Source organism: Aythya marila (assembly GCF_965140915.1).
Source record: "Aythya marila genome assembly, chromosome: 11".
NCBI classification, from domain to species: Eukaryota; Metazoa; Chordata; class Aves; order Anseriformes; family Anatidae; genus Aythya; species Aythya marila.
Window position 1 is genome coordinate 20,080,001 of NC_139052.1, and position 18,815 is coordinate 20,098,815.

Consider the following 18,815-nt stretch of genomic DNA (forward strand, 5'->3'; position numbering starts at 1 on the left):
TTTCTAGCCAGAGTGGCTAGAAAGTGATGGATACGGTCACCAGCAGAAATGTGCATTAAGGTTTTCCTGGCATAGTATTGACTTGACAAGCTTGAGGCAGGGCCTTCAGGCTTAGTTGTCTTCTGGGCTTCTTTCAGTTGCAAAATGTGCTGGTCTAGGAACTAGGAAGGCAGAAAATGATGACTAAATAATCATGATTTTAGATGTGGTGAAGTTTATACCTCTTTAAAAAAAAAAAAAAAAAAAAAGTAGAACACAAATATTAAATACTTGGTTCACATGTTCAGTTATTCTCTACAGTTGTGGGAACTTTTTCTTTTTAAAATGAAAGCTCAGATTAGTTCATCTCCAGCTACCAGGAACTAGGCCTTTTCTGAAAAACATAAATGCACGGCAAGTCAATGAAACTAGCAACAGTCAGTAATCTGTGCATCCTGCTTTTAGAGCAACTGGTGTTAATTTTTTTTTTTTCTGCATTGTTTTAGAAGTACTGAGGAACTACTTCCTCAAATGATGTTGGGATCGTCTACAAGGGCTCCACATCTCTGTACTTCAGTCATCTCAAAGCAGCCAAAAACTGGGTCAGGGCAATGATCCAAAATTTTAGTGGTGAGCCTCCAAAATTCAAGACACTCGGGGAATGTGTGTTGGGGAATAATATGAGAATTCTGGAAAAAAAAATAGGGAGAGAGTACTTAATTTGTACCCAATACTGATATTTCAAAATTTGGTAGTCAGTTTGGAACAAAACATGCTGTTTGTTTTAAATCCCTGTGAAAGCCGAGCCAGTTGCCTTTGAGCCTCAGACGCTGTCTGAACCCATAGGTTTCTAACTTGCCACAAGGCAATCCATACGGTTGGCTGCTTCAAATCCGCAGGCACGGGAAGTTTTTGGATGCCGGCTTTCGAGGAGTCTCCCCACTGGGTTGCACTGGAACCTGGAATATGAGAATGTGGGTTGGCAAGGACCTGTGCGTCTGGGAGCTGCCGAGCAGCCCCGGAGGCTTCCCAAATTCAGCTCCCCATCATCCCGTCTGGTAGGATGGAGGAAGCTGGGAAGCCTTTCTCAGGCTGAAACCTCAGAATTTGGGAGCCAGGCCCCCTGAAACTTTCGCCCCTGTGTTCCTGGGCAGCTGTTGTGGGGAGCTGCGAGGCAGCTGGAGCACAGAAAGATGAACCAGCCTCGATGGAGGCACCTGGTGGCTCTGCAGGTGGCCCCCAGCCTCCTTGCTGCTTGCCAGGCTGCTCAGCACCATTTTGGGGTGATTTATCACAGCATTGGACCACTGAAGAGCTATGGTTTGTATTCACACAGGCTCCCTTTCAGTGTGAGGGGGTGATGCTGGAGACTGGGGAGTGTGACAGCCCAGTCTGCCCAGTTATGGGAAGTGAGGAACTGGAAATTTACCTGGATGTCATCCGGAGTTAGTCAAAACCGAAGCATCTCTACAAAACACCTAGATCTGAACAAACTGCCATTCTCTGACAAAAATGTTCCGTCTGAGAATTTCTGACCAGGTCTGGTGGTAAACATCTCCAGGATGTCATTTGTGCCTGATACAGGGCAAAAATTATTCGGGTACCTGGAGTCCAGGGTGGGAGGATGAGGGAATGGAACAGTAAATTAAAGGGGTTGAAACAGAAACTGCTGATTGTCCGAGCCTGACTGGCCAAGTTGTGCTCAGCTATCTGTGTGGAAACACTTTTTCTTTTTTTTTTCTTTTTTCCACAAAGAAAACAGCCACCTCAGGGGCCGCGTCCATCGTGCCCTGCCTGAGGGTCCCCTTGCTGAGGGGGAACTCGTTTTTTTTGTGTTTATTTTGTGTTTATTTTCACTGCCTTCCCCTCGGTGGGATCTCTCCAAGGGTTTATGGCCGGGCTGACCCTCCCTTGCCACCCCACAGCTCTGAGGGCGATCCCACACCGCGGGGCTGCCTCAGGGAGGGTCTTAACATTACAGAGAGGCCAAGAGCAGAGGGGGCGGCCGGGTGGAGCCCGTGGGGGTCTCCTGGTGTAGGGTGAGGCAGCTCCTGAAGGAATGGTGGAAGCTGAGGGGGCTGAAGGCCATGGGAGGGAGCCCGGTGGCGATGGAGGTGGGGGGGGAGCGGAGTTCCCGGCGGGCCGGCCGCCTCCCCGCCCTCCCTCGGCGGCGTGAGTGAGCGTGTTTGGGAGGGAAGGAGGGGGTGGAAGCCGGGCCGGGGCGGCCAGCAGGCAATTTGCATGAGAGACAGACTGGGAATGAGCTGGAGTGGGCGCCTCTCCGCGCACACAGAGCGGGGCAGGAGGAGGACGAGGAGGAGGAGGAGGAGAGGGGGGAGGAGGGAGCTGCCGCCGCCGCCGCCGCCGGGGAGAGGCGGCGAAGTCCGGGCAAAGTTTGGTGCCGCGGGCCCCGGGTGTTGAAAACAGCTCCGAGCAGGGAGGAGAGGGGCCGGGACGAACCGAGCCGGGCTCCCGGGGCCGGGCTTTGTGCTGCCGGCGGCCCAGCGGGGCCTGCGCGGCGTGGAGAGGAGCGGAGCGGAGCAGGGGGGCGGCGGGGCGCTGCCGGGCGAGCCAGCATGTCCTCCATCCTGCCGTTCACCCCTCCCATCGTCAAGCGGCTCCTGGGCTGGAAGAAAGGGGAGCAGAACGGGCAGGAGGAGAAATGGTGCGAGAAGGCGGTGAAGAGCCTGGTGAAGAAGCTGAAGAAGACGGGGCAGCTGGACGAGCTGGAGAAGGCGATCACCACGCAGAACATCAACACCAAGTGCATCACCATCCCCAGGTAAAAAAAAAAAAAAAAAAAAAGGAGGGGGCAGAGCACGGAGATGGGCACCCGGGGTCTCAGGGGATCCCCCCCCCAAGGTCTGAGAGGGGGTCCCGGGGCCCTGCAGCCCCCCCCCCCCCTCCGGCGCCGCCTTGGGGCCGCTTCTTCCCCGCGGGCTCTATGGATAGTGAAAAAAGGGAGAAAAAAAAACAGGCTGCAGAACGGGATTGCTGTCTAGTAACGAGAGGAGAAGAAAGTGAGAAGGGAATGTAGAGGGGGAAATATGTCTCCGGCCGAGATTCCACAAATAAAAAAAAAAAAAAGTTGGAAGCGCTGTGGGCAACAGCTCCGCTTCTTGGGGGTGCTCTCCTTGTCAGGGAGTTTCGGCGTGTTCCCTAGTGCTGTTACAGCGAGGTTTGGTTGTGATAAACGTATCGGGGATAGGGGTTTGTTTGGGTTGCCCGCCTGCTTCCACGTTGGCTGGGCAGACACCGCTCCCAAGGGCGCCTCGGAGCTGTGCGGGTGCTCCCAGGGCACTTCCAATTGGGAACGCAAAGGGCAGAGCTGAGGGGATTGTCTGGAGTCCAAAAGCCATGTGGGGGTGAACACTGAGCATAACCGACTCCTTTAATGCTGTTTCTGTGCTAGCACAAACTTTATTTTTAGCCTGGATCCCGAGATCGGTCCGTGAGACCATTATAAATCATAAAGGCTGTGTGTGTGAGGCTCCCATCGAAGCAGGATTTCCCGAGAAACTTTCAAATCGCTGGCCACGAGCAGCGTTTTATTGCTGCAGATCTGTTGCTTTCTGCGAGCCCGGCCAGATGCCTGCCGAGGCTGTTGCTGGTGGTTGTTTGGGGGGTACTTTTTTTTGTGTGTGTGTGTTGTTTTCAACAAAGGCCAAAGTTCATCGCAAATATTTGAATGCTGCATAATTGTATGCTTCTGCCTGAGAAGATATCCGTGTGTGTGTGTATTCATGCTTCTCTCTCTCGCGCAAACAAATGTATGCTTTCTTGGTTGTCAGAATGATTTAATATGCAGTAGCTAATACAAAGCAGCATCTGTTGCATGAAAAAGTAAGCAAGTAGCTTGGAAATGTGGATGTTTGGAACTCCGAAAATGTTCTTCCAGCAACTGTGGTTCTTTATTTATTTATTTCCAACCGAAAAAAAAAAATAAAGTCTCCTGGTCTTTGTGGTGCTGGATGACCGTGGCTAAGATTTTGTCCACTAGCACAAATGGACCCCCCTGCCTTTGTTAGAGTTGCTCTGGCCTCTTCTCCTAGTGGAAGCAAGGATCAAAACACGGAGAGCTACCACCTGACACAAATGCCTTAAAACCTGTAGTTTGAAATTCTTGGTAAGCAGTGTGCTTTCCTCAGCGATAGTGCCCTATTTAAACCACTTCCCTTAAATACCTGTTCAAAAGGAGAAAATGACTTGGGCAGCCCCGCTGATGTGACCCTGGGTGTTGTGTCTTGCTGATGCTGACCTGTTTAGGAGCAAAGCCTGGAGCCTCCTGGTGCTGCTCTTACCAGTAACAAGGTGTTGTAGCAAAAGGGAGGGAGGTCTTGGTGTTTCATGATTGAAAGGAAGCAAAGAGGGAGGTGGAGTAGGATGTTTTAGTTTAGAAAGATACAACTGTAAAGCTTGAAAATGAGTAACAAGACAAGCAGATGTCACGAGTCATAAATATCACCTCCAGAGATTGTCCTGGAAGAGCCTTCTGTGCAGAAGTGATTGTCTGTTTCTTGTAGACCTTGCTCTGTTGAAGGAAATCGATGCAGACATTAAAACATTTCATATCCACCTGTAACACTTGCAGTTAGCTCCTTTTGTCTTGGTGCTAGTTTTTAAACACAATGTCACCTGTAGGGCTGTTATTGTTTAAGGTGCATATTACAAAGATGCAAGTGGCGGTGGTTGGGTTAGTTTGTGCTGGGCCCTCTGCAGCAGCTTACTGAGAGGCTGGTATCTACGGACTGGGGAGTGGATTGGAAAGGAGAAACTGCTTGTCTGGAAGTTGGTGGCAGGATTGCAACTACAACAAGGCCTTGTGACTTTGTGCTGGGTCTTCTCTGGGCTGCCCTGTTTGTCACAACGTATCCTCGAGTCTGATTATCGCGTGACTTGAAATTAAAGTTTGCAAGACTGTTCTGGGGTGGTTTTAGTATTTATTTCTTAAATAATACTGCGCAAGTTATTTTACTATTTAGGTGAATAAGTACGTGGGGGGGACAAAAGGGGAAAAAACATCGTTAAGGATTAGCTCATGTTGTGCATTGTCTGTAATGCATCAGTAGGCTGAATTTCAGTGGAGCTATGCCAGTGATGACTCTGGCCCAGCAGGAGCAGGGTAAGTCCAAAATTAGCTATTGTATCCATGAGACGAAGCGAGTTTCAGATGTAGAAGTGCTGGAGCTTTGCAGGAACGTTGCCTGTGGGACCAAGGGCTGCAGATGAGCTGGCAGTGTTGCGTTCCTGTAGTGACCAGGTGGGATTGAATGTAGGTTTTAAGACAGTACAAGAAAAACATAACATTAGTTTTTGTTGTGGGGCAAGGAATTAGAAGGCCAAATTTGTTCCTGCTTTCATTTCTATCTGCTTGGAGCTGGAAATGTGCATGCTCCTCAGTACACAATCTCCCAACAGTTTATAAAACAAAGAATGGTTTATTTGCTTGTGTATTTGTTCAGCGTGTGTTACTTTTCCAAGCACTCCATTTGTAAGATGGCAGACACCTCAGGGCCCAGGTTTCTGCTGGAAGGGCCTGCGGCAGGCAGCAAAAGCCTGGAGAGACCTTCAAGGATTTCAGCACAGCACCGATGCTGGCAGGAATCTTCTTGTGTTCTTTTCTGCTGGAGCGAGAAGTCATTTCCACCTGAAAAACCTGCCAGTCTCAGACCGCCTGGTTGTTTCTTGTGCTGCTGTTGGCAGCGTTGGATGGAGCGGCTCATTTAGAGGCCTGTCCTCCCTCTGCAGCCACCAAAATCTGCCTTGATCCACAAGCGAGCTGCCTCTAAACCAGGGTGCACTGAGCTCTGGTGCTAGGAGCTGACCTAGTGAGCTGTAGCAAGCTGTGGCTGCGTGGCAGCAAGATATTTTTCCATACTGTATCAGACAATAAACTTGAAAACCTTCATTCTTTTGCCCATTAAAATAAATCCTTCGTGGTGGTTGAGTTGATCTTGAAAGCCCAGCTTTCAGAGTGGGCATTTTTATCACTCTCTGGACCAGCTGGGGGTAGAGTCCCTTCAGCACGTGCCCCAGCACAGCCACATGTGTGAGTTTATGGCCTCTCTGCAAACGAGCTCAGACCTACTCCAGCTGCTATCAGATTGTTTGAATTTTTGATGGGTCTGTTAGCTTCTGAGACCAAAAAGTGTGGTGGGGATGGAACCTGATGGTAGCAAAGTCAATCGTACCTGCAGAGCTCGGGTGCATCCCTGCAGACTTCATCCCTGGGAGGAGAGCAGTAAGTTCACGATGCTATTCCTGACCTGAAGAGAGGCCACGCTGTGCACCTGGCAAGCCATTAGCATTTTGCCCTAGAAACTGTGCATTAGGCTGAGTTTATCTTCTAACCTAAACAGGGGGTGGAACTGTAGAAGTCAGGAACATGTGGCAAGCACTCAGTAATTTCTGAAAGCACACAAGGTCTGACTGGGACGGCAGGAGATGGCAGAGGCCTTGTTTCGAGAGCCCTAGTGGTGCTGCACATTAAGACACAAACCTCATGACATTCTGTAGTATATTTTCATATGCATATGTTTTTTTAAACCTATTATTGTATTTTTTTTATTTTTTTTTAAATCACCAGGGGGTTTAGGGGAGCCAGGAATCTTTTGTGTAAGAAATAACTTCTTTTAAGTGGTGTGTTTTTTTTAATTTAGAAAGTAGTTTTGAGGAGAGGTGGGTGTTATTTCTTGTGGAACTCATCTGATAAGGATAGAACGTACCAGCTGAAATGGAAACACGGCACATTTGCTTTTTAAAAGAAGCTGAACAAAGTGTTCCTTATGTGATTTGCATGTCGGTGGGGAAAACCAGGAATAATAAATAAGTGATTTTAAGAAGATCTTGGGTGTGAGCAAAGCTGCTGTTATGGTGATAGCTGACCGCACAGTGTTTACGAGAGGTGACCGTGGTCTTAAGGCTGCCTTGATACCAGGAAAATAGGAAAACTACAAATACAGCAAGTGGCAGAGGCAGCCTTCAAGACCGAAGCATGTTTTCCTTTTGAGCCTGGTGTCCATTTAGCTTCAGCAGCATGCAAAAGGCTGCTCAGTTCAGTGTATCCCCACACAAATTCATATTTATAACACCATTTTAAGCCATCTATTTTTTAGTTCGGCCTGTCGTTGTACCTGGGGAGCTTTACCGTGGCGGAGATTTGTTTCAGAGTGTGCTCAGTCCGAGCTCGGCGGTACGGCGGCGTGCTGGAGCAGCCCAGTCCTTGTCGTGCTCAGCTCCCTGCTGCAGGTAACTTCACTGCTACCAAGCTGCGTGTTGGCCTGCGTGCTGACCCAGCTTTCTGGGCGGGTTTTTACAGCCCCGTCCTAAACTTTGTGCTGCCAAAGGCGTGCTGCTGGCAGGACCCACGTGAGCTGGTTTGGCCGGGGCAGTGGTAGCGGCTTTGCAGGTTGTTTGTGAGCAGCTATTGTGGCATCCGTGTGACTTCGCAGGTCGGTCTAAAGGTGAAAATACGGGAAGTGCACAGGGACACGCGGCCTTTAGTTGGTGTACTTTCTGCCTGCAGTCACTCGTGCCCCTCAGTGCCCTTCTCCTCTGCCTCCTGGTCATCTCACCAGAGGTTCAAGCTTCGCAACCAGGGGCTTCTCCCCACAGCCCCTCCAGCTTCTCCCTGCCCATCCATCAGTCACTGCCTCTGGTGTTAGCCTGAGGAATAGCACGTGTAGTTGCCTTCGAGTTCACACTATGCCATTTTTAAAAAGAAAGCTCTGCCGATAAGCTGAAGCAATAATGTTGAAACAACCATGTTGTGACTCCACATTTAGTCATGTTGGTCAAAGCAAAGGAATTGGGGAAAGGAGGTCAGGGAGAAAGCATCGCAGCCCCCTAGCTCAAAGCAGTCGCTGCTGGAATGCCACATCCACCCCAGCCCTTGGTAAGGCATCGTCTCAAATTGTAACCTCTCGGTCAGCAGGCAGTGACATTCAAAACCTTGTCAATACATGGGTTTTGTGTGTATTTTTTCCTTGAGAAGCATAGGCCAGCCAGCATTTTGCAGTAAAACCAGTGCTAAAACTCCTCTTGACTTGAAAGACCACAGGGCAGTGTTTGTGTGGAAGCACTGATGGGCTAATGGGGAAAAAATTGCATTTTACCATTTCTTGAGATGCTTTCAAATATTCATATTTCTGCTTTTTTTCTGCTCCCTTTTCTCGAGAGACTAAATATTTAAAATAGCTTCTGAAAAGACTCATAAGATTCTCATTATATTGTGTAGTAAGTGTTGAATCTTTGTGAAATAAAATGTTTAAAATGGTTGCTTAACTTTTATAGTATTAGGAAAAGACCCTGAACATCGCAGTCATTTAAATATAATGAGAAATAAATGCAAAAAATTGATGAAATCAAGAAATGCACACTGTACAGGATTATCACATCAGGGATCCAATTAAAATGAGCTCTTCTAATAAATATTGGTTTAATAATGTAAACTTGTGATCGCTTTATTATTGCAACAAAAATAAAATTAACAAGATTTAATGGACTGAGCAGCCATTAATTTTCACTTGTTAATTTATTAGGAGCTTCTAACACTGTTAGATGCACAATAATGCTATTATCCTGCATGAACTACTTTCTGAAATAAATAGGGCCAAACGGTGCTTGAATTAAATTGAAATCAGATTTTATTCCCAAATTATCTTTTTGTTTATTTTTTATTATTATTGTTGTTGTTGTTGGTATTTTCTCTAGCTTTCCTCTACTGAGTGCAATTAAATTTTCAGGGATGGGATGCAGCACTCTCTTCCAGTAAGGCTTATGAATAGTCCTAATTAACTTTTGTCCTTGTCTGCCTCGATGTGCTGTGCAGAAAGCTTTTTCCAGTCCAAAGCTGCTCGTGCTGACTGGCAGCGAGGAGAGCAGCCGGGAGCGGGGGGAATAAAGACAGGGCAGAGGTTCTCGTCCAGACCCTCCAGTTGTAGTGGGCTGACTCCACCGAGCTTAGCAAATGTTTGCTAATTGCGTTTGGTTACATGCGCCTCCAGTCCAAAGAGAGGCGAGGAAGTTGTTAATAACTGGGCTCTTGTGCTTGTCACTGGCAGCCCAACTTTCTGTGCAACAGAAGGGACGGTAACGTGTCGTTTTTTGCAATTATTGCTGCTTTTAAAGCTGTTTTGAAGCCCTGTGGGCCTGATCCTCATCTGCTCGCAGGTCTCTTTGGCTTTGCTGTCAGCCTGGACTGCCCTGAGGCAGGCAGGACAGCTGGGCTGGGGCTGCTAGAAGCAGAAGGAAAGGGCAGAGCTCGCTCTTTTGCCCTTAAAGGCTTGATCTTGAAGCACAGGTCAGAACCGTGAGCATGAATAAACTGTTTACCCATGATAGTAGGAGCCCTTTTAATAAATAAATAAAGTAACCCTTATCTTCAGAAGAGCTCAGGCAGGTAAGAAATCCCAACATCCTGCTTCCTAGAGGATCGGACAGGAATTGCGTGAGCTCCAGAATCCAAAATCTTCATCGTCAACTGCGAAGGTTGAGTAAAGTGTGGATGTTGTAGGTGCTTTGGGTGTCCACGCTTGCTCATTTAAGGACAGGCAGGTTTCTGTGTCCTGTGTGGCTCCGTGTAGCACAGACAGCCTGAGGCTGTTCAAAGCAAGCAGATCGGGATATCAGCATGCCCCAGCATTTGTTTGAAGCATTGAACCTTCCTTTCCTTGCAGTGGAAGTCTCCCCGTGTGCTCAGCGTGAGTGATAACCACTAATGCTGGCCTCTCTCGCATCCCCAACACGTTTCTGCAGAGGCAGATGTCAGTGGGTAGGAGTAGCACTGGGGAAAGGACACCAGGAAGCGTGGGGAGAAAGCGGTGGCTGTTCCTTCTGGGTTTGCCTTTGCCAAGTTTCCTGCTTGTGCTCAGAATCACACTGTTCCACGAGGAGTCGGTTTGATTGCATTTTTTTAATTGCTAGGAGCTGCTGTTGATGTGGGAGAGATGAAATAATAAAACTAATTGGCGAGCCTCATGAGAAAGTGTACTTAAAAATAAAAATGCAGTAAAATTTACCTGCTAGCACCTCTTCCAGGCTTCGTGGTCCTCAGGAAGGAGAGACCTCGGGGTCAAGGTGTTAGGTAGACCATCCTTAGCTCACTTCACAATTTGTTGTTATCTAATCTGGAAACTTCAGTAAGCTTTGGCTTACAAATTGTGCTATAGAAGAGGTTGGAGATTGTCTTGGAATTGGTGATGTTCGTTAACCATAACACAATCCGTCCAGAAAAGGAACTTTCTTGAAGAAAGAAATTTCTTACTTTGCGGTGAGGTTGCAGCCAGCCGTAGTTGAATGATGGATGCTGATACTGACTCTTTTCAAACAATAAAAGAGGAAAAACTTTGTCCTTCCCCTTCTAGTTGCTTTAACATAAAAGAAGAAATTCGTTGACTCTGATTCTCTTCACAGACGTAGAAAGTTAACATTCCCAAAAATGTTGGGCCATAGCAGAGGACATCTGTGGCATGAGGTCTCATCTTTGTTTCTGTGCCGACCCTGCAACTGTTGTTAGGGCTTTACCTACCCAACTTGGAGAACACTTCTTCCAAAATTTCCTTCCCTAACTGGATGGTAAGTGTTGCTGTGTGGGAAGACAAAGACCCAGCTACAAGCACCTTTAATTTTGTTGTACACAGAAAGAGCAGATGTGGTTTTTTTTCATAGAGATACAAAGTCTGTGGTTTCTACACGTGGAACTGTACAGAAATGTCCTTTTCTTCGCGTTACTTGTTGAACAAATTGTTGTTCCCCTTGGGTCAGATGCATAGCCGATCTGTAGCACACCTGTAAAAGTATCTGAAAAATTATATCAGTGTTTAAACATCACACTTCGCCTAAAAGAAAGGCTGACAAGCAGCTGGAGGTGGGTCTTTTCCCACTCTTTTTGCGTTGTAATTGTGTAATTACATGGACTGCAGTAATCTTACTTGATTTACATGCAACCGAAAGGAGAGTTGGGCCAGCACGAGAAGGCAGTGAACTGAAAATGGAGGAGAGAGGTGTCTGCAGGTTGAGTACCGTCAGGGCTCTGTCAGATTCAGGGCTTTTGGGGTTTCTGGGGGCTCTCTTCTGCAGGACTGGAGCCTGCCCAGCAAACCCCGCGTGGCTGCAGCGTGTCCCGGCCCTGGGCTGGAGCACTGGCAGGACATCAGGCGGGGCTGAGCTGTTTTTTGGTGAAAACGAGCCTGGTCCACGGAGCATTTCATTCCTGGAGGAGTGCTCGCTCCCTTTTCATTGAGGGTTTTCCGATGGGCGCTGGCGTGGCTTGGCAGAGGGCCCCCGCGTTTCGTGGCTGCGATACCCCTGGCAGCGGGGCTGCCCTTGGCAGCGGCTCCCGGGCCTGTGCACAAGGCATTTGGCTGTTCTCACCGGGGTTTGTTGTTTTTGTTGTTGTTTGCTTTGTGTTTTCTTTTCTCCTTTTTGCTGTTTAGCCAGCTTGCATGCCGATGGTGAAACCATTACAACGTGCTTCTCCTCGAGCACCCCTGCCACCTCCCCGCTAACAGCCTGCAAAGAGAGCAAAGAGTCGGGCTGTGTGCTCAGTAAAGCCCCCCAGCAATCCAGGTCTCGAACTCAGAAGCTAATAACATCGATCCTTTCTTTCTTCTCCCATGCCAGCCTGTTGGAGGCAAGGTCTAGAAGAGTTACTGATGTTGGCTTGGAACCTGAGGCTGAACTCGGGTGAGCTCTGGAGACCCCAGGATAATTATCTGGCACGATTTTCACAGGCAGGGCATGGTGACACTTGCATCCCGTTGGGCTAATCTTGCCCTGTACCTGCTTCTTGGGCCTATATTTACCTCATTTACTGACCATGAGTCAAATCTGTCTTCAGGTTTGCCAAAGTTTGCTTAAACTCATTTTTTTTTGCCTGTTTAATGTTTTATTTTCAGAATTCTTTCCTTTTTGTCATTTTTTAATGACCAGTGGAGTCTTTTTGCAGATGATTGCTGTTAGCACAATGGAAAGTGGGATAAAGCTGATTGGAAACCACTGCATTAGAGACGGGCTTTGGAAAATAACTAAATGTGAATTAAAGAAAAAAAAAAAATCACTGTCTGATTATCAAAGCTAATGTTACTGTATGGCTGGTTTCTGTCGCCAGTAGAAGTCTGCTGGCATTCTGCAGATTGTTTTGAGCTTTGCTCTGATTTTCATGCCGTAAATAACTTGTGTGTAGGTAGGCAGCTGATCACCGAAGCTTTTTCCCAAATCTAGTTTTGTTTGTTTGGTAGAACTCTAGGCTGAGAGTTCGAGCATCGGGCTGCAATTGCATCTTTGCTTTTCCCAGCCATAAATGAATTCAGATGGGTTTTCGGTTGTGGATTACTGCCTAATGGATGTATGTTATTTTCAGTCTTCCCCAACCACCTCAGGTTTTGTTCCGTAGCACCGTGTACCATTGAGCAAAATATTTCACCTACTTGTACCTCCCTCTTCACTACCTGGAAAATACAGCACTTACCTCACAAGGATGTCAGAGAATTTAATAACGGTAGTGAAAAGCTCTTCAGGCCTTGAGAGGGAGTTGCAAAACTCGGTGCCTCGCTCCTTTAAAAAGCTTTCTGTTGCTGCTCAGCGTCTCTTCCGTACTAAGAAAGCAGCTTTAATTTTCGCTGGAAACTTTCTTTGAAAATATGTAGGTGCTACGTCAGTGGGAATATTAGGATTCCATGGATGTTTCGTGGTCAACCTTCCCTGGCTTTGCATAATGGTTATCTATTCATCTCGGCGTGGTACCTCCCGTCCGCACGGCATATTTTGACTGGTTGATACACATCATGCCACAGTGGTCTGCTACCGAGCTGAAGCTGCGAGTCTGTTAGCACAAGTCCAGGGGAAACACTATACATGTCACCTCCTGTTTTCGTTTAAGTAATATTGTATAACCATATGTGGATATAATGCCATCCAAACACACCACGGTAAATGAAACAAATGTGTTCGTCGAGCGGTTGTGCTGTTGCTAGCAGACTTTTACGGCCGTGCCCCACGGCAGCACGTGTTGGAAAAGCTAAATACTTGTGTACCTATAGCTGGGCTCTTTTACCGAGCTTTTTGGCAGCCGCTGAGTGCTGGGCAATTGTGAGCATCTATTTGCTGTAAAACTCCTTTGCATCTGAAGACTTCTGGTGAGTTGTTCTGAAAGAGATGACTGAAAACTAATAGCTGGCCATCTGGCTGGAAACGACATTATTAATTAAGCTTTCTCTTTTTCTTTTAAATCATTTACACGTTTGAAATAAATACTCTTTTCAAAGGTATTGAAGCAAGATGAATTTGAATTCTTGCGGTGGGAAGCAGTGCATTTAATGTATCTCTTCACCAAAGTTAAGGATCAAGAAGTAATGCTTGAGATCATGGTTATTTAGATTTCTGAAGAGCAAAACAACCTCTGCGTTAGTCCTTGTGTGTTTTAAACAGTTGCTTTATATGAAAAACAACAATCAAGCTCCAACGCTGACTGCTACTCCCATTTAAAAATAAAAAGATCTTTACTATGCAGTATCCCTCAAGTCCTTTTAAGCACCTTTTTCATCACGGTCTTTCCACAGCCTGTTGAAGGGCTCGTGCACGCCTGAAGGGCGTTCGTGACCTCTCATTTCATAACACAGGCCTCAAAGCCCTTTACAGCAGAACAGTTTTAGTCCCCTTCTGCAGGTGGGGATAGTGAAGTCCTGAGAACTTGACTGAGGTGCGTGGGGCAGAGGCAAAGCATCCTTTAGGGTTCAGGCACCCTAGGGCCTGCTGCAGCACTCTATACTGAAGGTAGGTGTGACATTATTCTCCAGGGGGCATCTTCCCATGCCCTGGATGGAAGCAGGAGGTGTTTTGAAAGCTGCTCTTCCTGAGTTATGCCGATAATTCCCAACATATTCATAGCACCCATAATTATATTCATAAAGCTCATTTAAATACAGGAAGAGGCCGCTAGCATTTTGTCTTTATCCAGGCTGTTTTCTGACGCTTTTGGAGGAGAGACCGTGGTGTTGGGATCCACTCGTGTCTGGCTGCTGCATTTTTATCCTGTGGGTAAGCAGGCACGGTCCTTGCAAAACCTTCTGCTGCGATGGCATTCGGGAAAGGTGTGTCCTGTGAACACAAAGGCACTTGTGGCCTCGGGGATGTTTGTTTCTACTGACCATGACCTTCTGCAAACGTCATTGCGGAGATGTTTTATTTAAAAAAAGGACTCTGTAGAGCTGTGTGTTTTTGTGTACAGCCATGTGGCTGCATAACCTACGTGAAGAAGGGCTGAAGGTGCTGAGGACTTCTGGAGATACTTGAAAGATGATACAGCATTTAGTATTTGATTTACTTGAATATTTTCCAGGCTTAGGATGAGTATATCTCTTTACTGTCATGATTGGTACCTTCAGGGTCCCTTGTAATTCTTATTGATATGTCTGAAGGCCAGAAGAGTAAACTTTAATTCAAGCCTGCCTGTAAGTACTGCCGTTCTCCAGATATCCTGGGGACATCAGGAGAGCAGTATAGCTGTGTAGGTACACGAAGAGAGAACCCTTAAATAGTGCTCTGGCTTAGAAGAATTGTTTCATGTAAACATCCCCTCGGTTTCCCCTGTAGTTCTCCATTTGCTGATGATGTCTGTGCTGTAAAATTGGAGTGCCAGGTACAGATGGACACACACAAGCGAGCAGAGGCCTTGGAAATGATGGCTTGAAATTGAGTTCTCTAAGCCACTGCTTTGCATGCCAGGCTCTACTGGTTTGAAAGCCCTGTTGAGATAGCTGCTTCTAAACAGGAATAAAAATAGACATTTGAGTGTTCTGATTTTAGAAAAAAAGCATTTATTGGATTATGATTGGCTGATGACTTTGAAGCTGGAGACAGTTTTGTATTACAGAGCTTCTCACTCTGCTTATTCTCTCAGTTCCCGTTCGTTCCCCCCCTCCTTTTTTTTTTTTTTTTCTCTTTTCTTGCTTTCTATTTTTAGGATGGCATTTCAGAGTTTCTGCTACTGGCAGGCCAGCTACTCCAGAAGAAAAAGAAAGAAAGGTGGGAGGTAGAGCTAATGAGCACTCATAATCTGTTATTAATTTGGGTTTTGAGTGTTACGTTCGAAGTTTGTATGTTTCCAATTTATCTGATAGTGGATGAAAGCTCTGCTTGCACTTGAAGCCATCAATTCACGCGTTCTGACAGTCCCTGTGCACTGCAGTGGAAGAGAGGAGAGGTGGGAAGTTGGGAGCCTCAATTCTTTACGTCCAGCAGAACTAGCTCCAGGTAGAAAACGGGATTTTAGTTGGCCTGTTTGTGGAGGAAGAATAAAATAATGAATTGGGACGCAATGGAAAAAATCATAGTACTCTATCAACATTTGAACAAAAGTTGAATATCCTTTGTTTAGGATATACGTGTGCCTGTATGAATGCACTCATGGGATGGTGCTAATGCTGGTCAGGGATCCCAGGTGCTCCATGGGTGTGATGTGTGCCTTTAGGACTTAGGTTTTCTTGCGGGCTTGGTTTGTTTTTCTTTGTGTGTTTCGGGGTTGGGGTGGTTTTTAGGCTAAATACTGTTTTTCTTCCTGTTTTAAGCCTTAAACAACAGGGAGGGATGGCTGCTTGGAGGGCAGGATGAACAAAAGTGTTCTTTGTTACCAAAGCAAACAGTGCAAGTTAGTGTGGCAACGTGTAAAACAGCCCAGGCATAGGTGTTCTGCTTTCTGAAGCCTGAGCAGGATTTAATTCTTGTTATTAGTCCAGTAAGTCATTTTTTCATCTCTGTGACTTCTGGGCTGTCCCTTTTGCACGTGCAGAGCAGCTTTGAGTTTGTATCACGACGAAAGAATAGTTGGGGAAGCATAAAGAACTTTGTCACACTTTTGCTTTAGAATCACATCTTGCTTTTACAGATCACCTTGTATTTCATCCCTAAGTGGGGTTTGCAGCACTTGGAACTACAAAGAATATTTTTCTAGATTCATCTGAGGGTTGATAGTTCTCAAAAGCTGGCCGAAAGCTGGTCCAGCGTGGCTGCGTATGTAATGTATTGCTACACATTAAATCACTGAAGAATTATTTTTAGAAAAGCAGGATTATTTCAAAACGCAGGCCGTAAGTTTTCTAACAGTGATTCAGTAACTTAGTCCTGTCGGTCAGAGATTGCACCTCCCATTGACTTGAATCCAATGCAAGCTTGCAGGATATATATTTATATTTATTTTTATATATATATATATATATACACATTTTATTATTATTATTATTTTTACAGCAAGTAGAGTTACTCAGAGGTACTTCTGCTCCTTAGAACAGCACAGAAGTCTCTTGTTTTGTAAAAACTGATATGTGTAGCCTGTTTTGCTAGCTATCACGGGGACTGAGGTCTGCTTCTTAATCTGACGTTGGCAGCCCTTTGGGAATGCAGTGTACAGGCTTGCTCATAAGCTAACCTTTCTCCGGTTTTGTTTCTGGTGTTATCTCCTGGCACAAAAGACAGGCGGAGTGAGCAAGTGAAGGGTTTAAATCTCGCATTTTTTGTACTTACTGCAGTGGGTTGTAGGGGCTGAGGGAAGAGGTGACAAAGGAAACTGTTCCTGTGTGTTAGCAGCAGTCTACGTGGATGAAACAGCTCACGGGGTCTTTTCGTGGGGGAAACTTCAGCAAAGTTTTCCCTAGGTTGAAGAAAGCCACTACAAATGTCTTCCACTAGCTGGCAGATGCATCCAAGCCAGCTTGTCATTGCAAGGCTGGTGAAAGTTGGGAGAGCAATAACCCCCAATTTTTGTCCACTTTTTCTCTTATGCTTTAACCCTGAATACTTTGCTGTTGTGCCACTAAGTGGCAAAGCAGATTTGGGCAGAGTCAACATCTGAGGCTGCACTTCTGTGTCTCGTTAGCGTTGTGTGGAAGCCAAGTTCATTTCAACAGAAGTGACAACTCCAAATGATCTTGTTTCCATGCGCTTTTACACTGTCATATCTCTACATGTTATGATAATGAGCCATCAGTAGCATCATTTTGTTTATGATTTCCACTTCTCCAAGCATAGTTCTCGTTACCTACAAACCACCGTAGGAACATTACTCACCGGGGGAACCACTTGGCTTTGAAGATGCAGCTACGAAGAAGCATTTTGTTTTCCCAACGTCCTACGCCGGTGACTGGTAGTTTCTTGTCGCTTCCAGGGACTGTTCAATACAAGTTTGTGGCTTTGCTAGCAAAAAGGTATGTAGTGATTCCCTGGTTAACTGGCATCTAACCGCATGAAAAGCCTTCACAGTTGGCCATGTGGCAACTGTCCTTACAAGTGCCTCTGAAGTGAATGATGCTGAGGATTCAGGCTCCCTTCTGATGTCCACTTCAAAGAGAACACTGAACAATGCCTCCTTGTGCAAGGTAAGGAGCCTGCTAGAGGTCACATCCCTAATGAAGAACTTGAGCTATCCTTAGCCCAGCACTTTTCATGAGGGTTGAAAGTGTTTTGCGTGCTGGAACAAGGTGTTACAGCCAAGCGAAGTGTGGGTACGGGACTGGCTGGGTGTTGCCAGACTCTGCAGGGATTTGGCGTTCTTCTCGTGGAAGGTGAGCAGCCGGCTGACCCTTGTGCAACTAGCAAATGAGCAGCCTTTGAAATATTCCTCTGTCTTCTTAACCAAGTCTGGCCCTGCAATTCGAGCACTTGTTAGCACACAGATAAGTTAATTATACCGGAGGCACCGTTGCCCTGCGATTGCCTAATCTTTCCGTGTGCAATAACTGGTTACTGAGATATCTGGGATAATGCAGATGTGAAGTGTTGAAGCTTTATGGGACTCCTCTTCATTGCAAATCTGCTAGATCACTGCTGTGCGTGTCATCAGGGACGAGCACGTTCCAGAATACAGCAGCATCACTGTCACCGAGAGGAACTGTGCCTTGAGTGTACCAAATGAAGGTGTACTTAAAGTCTTATTTTCTTTAAGTTAAGTAGCTAAAGTTAAATAAAATAATCTTGTGTTATTTTAAAGTATCATTGCCATCATGTGGTGATGTTCAAATGCATCTCTAGTGTACCTTCCTTGTCTTTTGCCTTAGTTGAAGCCCTTTGTTGAGGTTATTTCAGCTAAACCCTCTCGTTCTCTGGCATTCGGTCTCTTCTCTGCCTTGCACTAGCAGTACTTGAAGTGATAGATCAGCACCTAATAAAAGTGGGATTATCTCTAAGCTGAAAGTAAGTAGAAAGAGCCTACTGTGGAAATTAGAGGGCTTGCTTGTCATTACTGATTCATTTCATAATACTTGTGGTAACTTCCAGCACTGCAATCAGCATGGCGAGGGTCTTCAGAGGACTTTGTCACGAGCTGGATTTTGCTGCTCGCAAACTATTTAGACTTTGGCTGCTCAGCCTGTTCAGATGATCTCCCCCAATCATGCAAATATCACAAGCTGTTCAACCAGTTCATTTATTCTGTTGGAAGGGCAGAGGGGGAAAAACAGCCTTGACTTGCACCCTGGAGGGACGCTATGCAAAACCAGCCGAAGGTTTCTGGGGCGGGAGCTGCGGAGTTTTCTATTCTTTTGTTTATTGTACTTTGCTTTCTGTCATCTCTTGGTGAATAATGAATAACAGTAATAGTATGCTGCGAGACATGAAATCTGGAAGTCTTTATTCCAATGTGTGTGTGAACCGTAGTCATCACCAGAACTTATTTTCTCACGGGCTGGTCCGGTAAGTGCCTGGGGGAAGGAGCTTGCAGCTATCTTTGTAATACGGTCTCGGGGACGCTGGTATTTCAGCTCCCCAGCTCTCCTGTGCATAGCAATTACCGTCCGTTGTGCCATCAACACCTGCCTCTAATTTCTGGTAGCAACAAAGGACGCTGC

General features: G+C 46.4%; 1 protein-coding gene across 1 annotated transcript in view; it reads left to right on the forward strand.

The window, feature by feature from the left end:
- The first annotated feature begins 2,205 nt into the window (after nucleotides 1-2,205).
- Nucleotides 2,206-18,815, forward strand: part of SMAD3 (SMAD family member 3) — a 73,222-nt gene continuing 56,612 nt past the window's right edge. The window contains exon 1 of the mRNA XM_082769230.1: nucleotides 2,206-2,761. Coding sequence (XP_082625356.1) covers nucleotides 2,556-2,761 — 206 coding nt within the window. The 5' untranslated portion in view covers nucleotides 2,206-2,555. The remainder of the gene's footprint in view (nucleotides 2,762-18,815) is intronic.